This window comes from Trichechus manatus, unplaced genomic scaffold (genome assembly GCF_000243295.1).
Source record: "Trichechus manatus latirostris isolate Lorelei unplaced genomic scaffold, TriManLat1.0 scaffold00030, whole genome shotgun sequence".
In the NCBI taxonomy this organism is placed as follows: Eukaryota; Metazoa; Chordata; class Mammalia; order Sirenia; family Trichechidae; genus Trichechus; species Trichechus manatus.
The window spans coordinates 4598445-4607812 of NW_004443966.1; the positions used below are offsets into that span (position 1 = coordinate 4598445).

Genomic DNA, 9368 nt, shown 5'->3' on the forward strand with positions numbered 1-9368 from the left:
TCCAAGCACCCTGTGGTACATAGCACAGGTTATCACACTTTTACAAAGGAGCATGAGGTTAGATAGCTTCCTAAGGTCCAAAGCCAGTAAACGGTGTTGTCAGAAACAGAAGTCAAGGCTTCTCATTTCCAGTCCCCAATTTTTTCTACTGTATCTTATTATGATCAACTTCAAAGACGTTATTCTGGCAAGGAGTGGCTAATTAACGCAATTTAAAGATATTATCTTTGAAACGGCAGCCCTCTGCAAAATGACAAACTACATTTACTATACACACTCCAAAGTGAATTTCACTTGCTTTAGTTTTACTTACAGGAAAATCAAATTATACTTCAGCAACAAAATGTACTTTGGACATGTTATCAGGAGGGGCTAGTCCCCGGAGAAGGGCAACGACATCATGCTTGGCAAGGTAGAGGGTCAGCAAAAAAGAGGAAGACCCTGGATGAGATGGACTGATGGAGTGGCTGTAAATGGGCTCAAGCATAACAATGATTGTGAGGATGAGGCAGGACCACGCAGTGTTTCGTTCTGTTGTACGTGGGGTGGCTGTGAGTTGGGACTGACTCCACAGCACCTAACAACACAGGCCAACCACTAGGCTAAGTGCTTCGTATACATTGATAATTTATTTTATCCTCATAACTACTCGGAAACTATGATCCCCATTTTACAAAAGAAACTGAGGCTGCAAAGTTAACCAGATTACAAAGCTAGTAGGTGGCAGGCTTTATTTTAAACACAGGTCCACTCCCATGCCTCAAAACCCATAAAACCACAGATCTATGCATAAGTACAATGTGCCAGTTGTTTGAAATGTTCTCTCTTTACTGTAAATAGTGGCTCCAAAAGTCTCACCTACAAAATTTTAAAATGTGAGACTCAGAAAGATTAAGTACCTTGCCCCACAACACGTGGTAGTGGTAACAAGACAGAACCAAGGTTCAGAAAAAGGTTTGACGTTGCTACTCCATACTGTTTCGAGCCGTGAAAGCACACGAAGGCACTGAACTTTCAGTGTTATCAGTTTCATAAAAATTATGAGGCCAAGGCTGTTGAACATCCAGCAGTGAACTGCAGTCATCACCTGGTAAGTACACGACGTTTACAGAAACCGACAATCCCACTAGCTTCACTCCTGCCCTAAGCAGTAACTCAGGGCTTGTTTTACACATGCTGAGTTAGAAACAGATACTGTAATTTCTTCCTTTTTTAAAAAAGTATTACCCCCTATACAAAATTCGACGTTATAAAAAAACGATGATGTTTGTTATCTAGCCGGGTACAATGCTGTCATCAGGCGACACTCCAGCATCACACACTTCCTGACTGACAATGGAGTAAGTCCTAAACGACACTAGCAGTAAACGAGACCTACACTCTTACTTGGCCCTCACTGGGACAAAGGGAAGAGCTGACAATCTAGCTTCTGTCAGGAACAACTGCAGACTCCTAGCTTTAAGGATGCCACAAACTACATCTACGAATCCCCAACTTTCACGACACCACAAATAACGTAAAAGAAAAACCAAACCCTTCTTAAATTCCAACAAACAATACTACCTCCGGCACATTTTCATACAATCGGTAACCAGGTACATCCCTGTCCCATTGAAGTCTATGCTATCAACGCTCCTACAGCAAATATTGAACTCATAACAGTTTTCACCACTTTTGTCCTCCAGGGAATGTGGCATGTACCACAGAAACATGAACTGGCCCAAAAGAAAGTAGCACAACCCAGACAAGGGAGCTAACTAAAGTTAATGTAGACTAAAGTCTGAGGAATAACTTTAATGCTTTGACGACCAAAACTAGGAAATAAATTGGGGAGTAAAGACAGTCTGAATGACAAAAATTGAAAACAATTAACTTACACCTTAAACTATCATAGTAGTAATATATGACTATTTTGAACTTACATTAAAAGACACTAAAGTGTTCTTTGCACGATTTTAGGGTCTAAAGTAAAACGTGTACACCAAAGGAGGAAGACAACATAACACCTCCTGATTTACGCAACGTAAGTTTGTACAGGTCCACAAGCCCTTAAATGAAACCCTTGGGGCCAAACGGGTTTCAGAATTCTCAGATTTTAGAGGTAAAATGGTGCGCATGCCATTTACTAAGTTAACCGCCCACCCGAGAGGTTCTGGTACAGCATCTCACAATCAATTACAGAAATACTGGGCAGTGAAGTGCAAGAATATTCACATCAAAGGGAATAAATCAAGACTATAAACAGCCTCACTCTGTCACCAACTTAAAAAACACTTTCAGATCTTTTGATTTTTCCAAATTATGAACAAGGGATTATGGAATGTACACTGGTTTTTTCTTCGAAAGGAAAACTGGTCCTTCCAGGGGTTTGCAATTTTCCTTTTCAAGTGCAAAAATACCTTCAAAACAGAAACAAAACAAAAATCCCCTAAATAAGTAGATCAAGTAATTCGGCTAATAAACTTTGGAGCTGAGTAATTTTTCCTATTAAATATTCATAAATGTTACTATGAAACGCAGAAAATCCTTAGTCGTAAAATTTCTGTCGAGAGGGGAAGATTCAGAGAATAAGCCAAACATTAATTAATTAATAAGACATTAATGCTTCCAGGAACAAACACTCCCCTCTTGCAAACAATATCTGAATCATAGATCATGCCTTGTGGTAACAGTTTACATGTGTGTTTTACCCTCTCTACTAAACTAATATTTTACTAACAAAATCATTTTCATAAAAGGTCTTGTGCATTGTCTTAAACATAGAAATCATCCAATAGGTCTTTTTTTTAAATGTTTTTAACTATTAAGGTAATTTACACTCATGATAATAAATCTGGAAAACACCAAAAAGTACATTTTAAAAACTCTTAAACTTATCATCTAAAGATAACCAGATTAAATTTTTGACCTATATGTATTTACAAAAGTGAGATTTAAAAAATAAGTGTCAAAAACATAACGGGGTTAACGGATTACTTTTCTATTATACCCATAAAAAGAAAATAGTCCTGTTTAACTCTCTGCACTGTTATGAGAATCAAATAAAGCAATGTGAATGTTTTTTGAAAACTGTAAAGTACCATATAAAACAACGTGGAAACTGACCTGCAGAAACAGAGACAAATAAAGATGATGCTCAAGTTTTGAGCTCTAGTCCAGAGCAGCAGTTCTTAAGTCCAGTTGCACATTAGAATGACCGGAGGAGCTTTTAAAAAAGATTGATGCTTCCTGCTCTCCCCTCCCCTTCCCAGCAAGGAAACCAGATCTCAAGGGTGGGAGCCTAGCATCTGTATTTTTTAAAACTCCTCGGATGACTCTAATGCAGAGTGCAGACTGGCCACCAGAGATGACCAGACATGGGAAAGAAGCCACAGTGAGAAGAACGCAGGATGAAGTCCATTGTTTTCAGAATCTCCAGACCAGAGAGAATTTAAATTCCATTCACCTTTAACAAAACACCACAGATGGTGTCAACCTATTGTAATAGTTGAAAAGGAACAACAAATCATTAAACATAAACCTCCTGTGAGTACACGCACACATCATATACACCTTAGATCAACAAAGTGTTACCTGGGATAAAACCAGGGTGGTAGCATTGTGGGCCATTTTAACTTTTCTTGTATTTTTCTCGATTATCTAATTTTTTTCCATGAAAACATTTCACTTTTATAATCTAGAAAGCGATACTGTAAAGCCACGATGCAAACTACTATTCCAGGGTACTGGGAGCCCTGGTGGCACAGTGGTTAAGAGCTTGGCTGCTACCCAAAAGGTTGGCAGTTCGAATCTACCATCGGCTCCCTGGAAACCCAGTCCTACTCTGTCCTGTTGGGGCGCTGTGAGTTGGCACTGGCTCGACAGCAAGGAGTTTGGGTTTGCTTTAGGTTTAGGGCGGCCATGTGAGGCCACCTAGACTGTGGAGTACATGATGTGAACCGTAAAACTCCTGGAATTGTGCAACACTGAGGCCTTTTATTGTAATCTGTGAGGAGGGTAATTGATTAAATAAACCAATAACATTCACCCTTCTTAAGCCCTAAGCCATTGTTCATCTTTATTAAAGTCTTCTGTGATGCTGCTAACAAATAATCATAATTTCTTATTTTTCTCAAATTCCCACATAATTAGTACTTCATTTTACATGGGTTCCAAAAAAGATCCTACATATGAAAGAGGAGGTAAAGCCTGAAGCTCTCTGCCTCTAATTTAGAATACCCTGAGAGGCACCCTGTCTTAAAGGACTAGAAAACTTTACCTATCTCCTCACCAGAATCCTTAACACACACCATAGTTGCTACCTTAACACAGCTGAAAGTGCTTTGATGACAAATAAGCCACCAGATACAAGTGCATAGGGCAAATGCAGTTTTTAAGGGCTGAAATAAAAGGGTGTGATTTTGTGAAATGAAAATGACATAACCATCTCTGAGGTTGGACAATATTCCAGCCAAGGTTATAAGGCTCTCCAACATAGCAACAACTTCATGAGGAATAAAAGGGCGATACAATGACTCCCTGTGTTCTAAAAGTGCACTTTACACATCAGTACGTAAGGGGGCGCCACTAGTGCCGTTGAGAAAGGCACCTGGAAAAGAAACGCGGAAGACAGAGAAGACTAATAATCTCCGATGTGTTTCCTACAAAGACACACGCAACTAAAATAGGCATCAAAGGAGAGATTTTCTTAAAGCGGCCGATAAGGAAGCCAATCAAATAGCCTTCAACATTCATTCAACAACTAGGATTTTCTGAGCACCTATTATACACCAAGCTCTATGCTAGGCGTTAGAGACAGAAGTAAATAAAAGATTATGTCTTTTTGCCCATATGAAGCTTTCGGCCAGTGGGTACCCAAGTAAGACATATGGGAATTCTCTTCCCAAAGTCTTTCTCAATGCCAGAGTTCTGATTAAAGAACTCCTTAACATTAAAACTTACTGCTGCCAGAAAAGGAAAAAATAACTATATTGTATTAAATGCATATTATGTATATACAGTAGTTGATCACTGTATTCTTATGTGATTGACAATTACATAAAGTTTTACACAGCATACACGTACTTTATCATAAACATCCTGTCTGTGGTATCATCTACAAAAAGTTAGGCATCAGATCTGTGATCAGACGTATAACCCCAGATTACATTCATTTCTATAGGGGGAGAATCAGATTTTATCTAGCATTTTGACTCTCTTTAAGGCTTACAGGTATTGCAAATTTACGTAATTCTGAATATAGTTTTGATTAATCACATAAAACAATTAGCAATTTTTGCTGAAGTTTAGAGTTGACCTTAAAGGTTGGAAATTCAAAAGAAACGTTAATCTCTGATCTCTAAAACAAGCTAATGAGGAGTGAGTTCTACCTGTATAGCCACTCTCATCACCCACCCAAATACGACAGCAAATCTCTCTGGGTCAAGCTTCCCTCTAGGTCATTTATCTAAAAGTCCATGGCAAGAACGTTACATGTATTTTCATCACAACTATTTAAAAAAACAAAACAAAACAAAACAGCTCACAGCAAGGAGAGTATACAAAGACTCGGGAGGGAGAACTACAAACTGCTCCACCATGCTAACCAGAGGCAAATACGTTTTATAAATATGTTGATCATCAGTATCAACTCCACTAAAACATTATTATCAACATTACCAATTTTTGCTTATAATAACTACATTTAAAAAATATTCGACAATATATTTTTGAGTACAGATTCCTTTTCCTCTAACCTGTCTAAACACAATCATTTTAACATACAATTTTATTTAAAGAAACAGTGACCCTGCATTTATCTCATTATATGAGAAGGAGCTGTTTCCCAAAAGTAATTTTTTCATATCCATTAAGCATCTCTCGTTTTCTTGACACCATTTAACTTTTATTTGCTGATTTACGATTATCCTAAGAATTGTTTAGTTTACAGTTACTAATTATTCACGTCTGGTTGAAGGCTACGTGACTGCCCCTACGTCATCTCATCCTCCCATCTTTTCCTCATTTAATGATCCGGGCTGAAGACTATCTACACTGACTGAGGGCCTGTTCCTTCCTTACACCTTACTTTAGTTGAACAGAATGCATTTTTCTTCTGGCTCCCAGCTATTATGTAATTGTAACTGTTCACAGTTAAAAGAGCCTTATAGATGATCTAGTACAATTTCCAATTTTACAAAAGGGAAAGTGGCATGACCAAGCAGAAACTATTTTCAGGGTAGATAAGTTGTAACAGAAAAAAAAAAAATTAATGCAGTAATTCAACTAAGAGAGAAAATGAAATCACATTAAAGCAATATTTAATTTCTTGAATCTTTGGTTTAAAAAATCTATTATCAATATTTTAACAAATTTCCCTGTACAAACTTGATTTCTAAAAATTACTTCTAAACTTTACTTTAAAATAATCTTATCTGTTATGTCTCTTAGCTGTAAACTAATTTAAACTAAGTTCTAAATTGGGGATTTATATTATGTTCTTTGTAATTAAAAGGATTTTCATAACAATGATAGATGGAATTCAAGGAGACTAGAGCTGTTTATCATGTATGTCCTAGAATGAGGCTCAAGAAAAGTACTCAGTAGCCTGTTACAAACGACAAATGTTGCAACTTCTAACAGACGACCACAAGACAACATCAGGGTTAAGGAAAAATTAAAGTTCAACTATCTATATAAGCCATAGAAAAAATGAATATACTGATATATAAATACATATAACACTGGAAAAATCTGAGATTTTATTGATGAAATTATTTCTAAGAGTAAGATAAATGAAAAAGAAAGGATTTAGAGAAATTAAAAGCAGGTAAGAAATAAATGAGGTTTCAGTGTTAAAAATGACAATAAACTCAAATAACATCTATCAAACGACAGCAATGTGCTAACTAAAGGACATGAATCAAAACCACTGTAAAACAACGCACGGTTAACTCCTGATGTATTTATTCCTGAGATTTTTAGGGGCTTATCCAGTTTTGAAATTACCTCTGCCTGCCAGTAGAAGCTTCTCTAAACACAGGAAAATCTCTCTCTCAAAGTGATACACTGAGTTAAAAAGTTACATTAAAAGCAACAGACCTTGAAGATACTTTGTAACTCCTCTAAACTCAACAGGCACTTTCCCCATTCCTATTCCACCCAGGAAATGCTTCTTAGTCCTTTCCAATTTCTGTGGCACAGAAATATAGGACTCCTCCAAACCTATGAAGGCTCAGAGCTGGCATCAGGACCCGCCTGGTCCCAATACCCACACAGTGCCTGAGGTCAAAATTTACCATCACTTTCTTTTCAAGTTAATCCATTCAATTCCTTTACTCTATTACAATCAATGAAAGTGGCATTTTGCATACTTTAAGCAGTAAAGGAAGTTAGATTCCAAAAAATGCTGCACTTGTCCAAGGCATACTCTACATTAAGTCAGAAATGCAGTAATTAATGGAAACTGTAGGCAGGTACCAGGATCCACATACTCACATCATGTCGACCCTCTGCCACTGTCCTTAAGGAAGGGAGAAATTTACAATTATTCAGGTAAAGATTTCACTTACCAAAGCTTTTAAGAGTCCCATTTATGTTATCGAAATGTTAATTTTAAACCACTTTTAGTTATTCACTGAATCATTATGCCCTGGCAATATAGTCTGGCCTAATTTAAAAGTCATAAAATCAAAATCTTTAACATTTCCCTATAATTTTAGGTGAGGAGGCCCTAATAGAAGTCAGCCCTCCATATCCATGGGTTCTGTATCTGTGGGTTCCACTTTCACAGATTCAACCAACCACACATCGAAAGTATTTAAGGGAAAAAAAAAAAAGTTCCAAAAAGTAAAACTTGAATTCGCATTAAGTGTTAACTGTAAGCATTAAGAACTAGTTACATAGCGTTTACACTGCATTAGGTATTACAACTATTCTACAGATGATTTAAAGTATAAAGGAGAATGTGCATAGATTATATGCAAATACTATGCCATTTTATACAAGGGACTTGAGTATGGAGGATTTGGGTCCTGGAACCAATCCCCCTGAGGATACTGAAGGACAACTGTAATGAATTTTCCCTTCCATTGTAGTATAATTGCTGAGGTCTTTTTGAATGTCACTGAAAATCAGAATGTATAATGGCATAATCACAAGTTAAGTTCACCAAGTCAAACAAACTACTAAACACAAAGGTTACGGAATTTAATAAAGGATATGGAATTTAATATACTAGAGAAAACAGCAAGGAGCCAAGGGGAAAGATTTGGTAGGAATTCCATCAATACTCTGCCAAATGTGGGGCAAGGTAGACATGTATCAAACTATATTTTATCCTTGCAGTCTTCATACTATGAAGGAAGAAACACTATGAAACTCAACTTTGTAAATTTTTTTTCAGAAAAGGACTGGTCTCACTTTCAGGTAAGCTTCAGCCGAATCTTAAGGGCTATAAGTCACCCAGAGCCTGGCAACAGTAACTGTTCTTCCTTGACCCAAGAAGGCAGAGCGCCAGAGGGAAATAGCAAAGAGTGGGACTATATAAACAGGGCAAGTGGCACAAAAGCAGAGGAAAGTTATATAACCAAAATGTATTTTAAAATATGTTCATAACTCGTAACAACCTTTGCCTTTGGTTGGTTTCTTGTTTGGAGTATCAGTTGAAACAGTTAATTCAATATTATCTGGATCGCCTCCTTCCTCTTCAATGGCCTACATTAGAAAGAGAAGTTAATATGCTACACAATCAATCTAAACTTATTTTACAAAAACGCAATGAAAGAAAAATCAGCAAACCTCAAGCCTCAAGACATTAGAATTGCCAGTCATTTCATAAACCGACTTCAAAAAAGAGCAATTAAACTACACGAAAAAGATAAACTTGCCAGGGGAAAACCATTTGGTATCAAAATCACACAGAGCGCAATGTTTTACCAAGTCGAGGAAATTAAGTATTACACATTATCATACTGAACAAAAAAAAAGTAATACGCTCAATGGCAGAGAAGTTGCTAGCTACGAAAGTAAAAAGTTTTCCCAGTATCTATAATGCAAACTTATTCCTTCTCTACTACAAATCCAACGTTCTCTCAAATAAACCAGAATGATACTCAAGGATAAAAAAGCAGGTTATTGCGGTGATGGAAAAACCGAAAACCCGATAGAAAACAAACCCTCTCTCTTTCCCCCGTCAACTCCCACTACGCCCCCCCCCCCCAAGATGGGGAGGAAACGGTTGGGCACAATTAAACGGTAACTTGGCAGAAGTCACCCCAGTAACCATTCCCTCCGAGGCCACGGGACGCACGCGCTCACCATGGCCGAGGCTGGGGACCGAGCGCCTCCCGGCTCCGCACGACGCCCTTGTGAGCCCGCGCCGCCCGCCC

The 9368-nt window shown here is 37.7% G+C and overlaps 1 protein-coding gene across 6 annotated transcripts in view; it reads right to left on the bottom strand.

The window, feature by feature from the left end:
* The window catches only part of SLTM (SAFB like transcription modulator), a 40949-nt gene that overhangs the window by 31154 nt on the left and 427 nt on the right, over positions 1 to 9368 (bottom strand). For all 6 annotated transcript variants that reach the window (XM_004374615.2, XM_004374614.2, XM_023729687.1 and 3 more), the window contains exon 2: positions 8607 to 8694. In XM_004374615.2, the coding sequence (XP_004374672.1) occupies positions 8607 to 8694 (88 nt within the window). The remainder of the gene's footprint in view (positions 1 to 8606; positions 8695 to 9368) is intronic.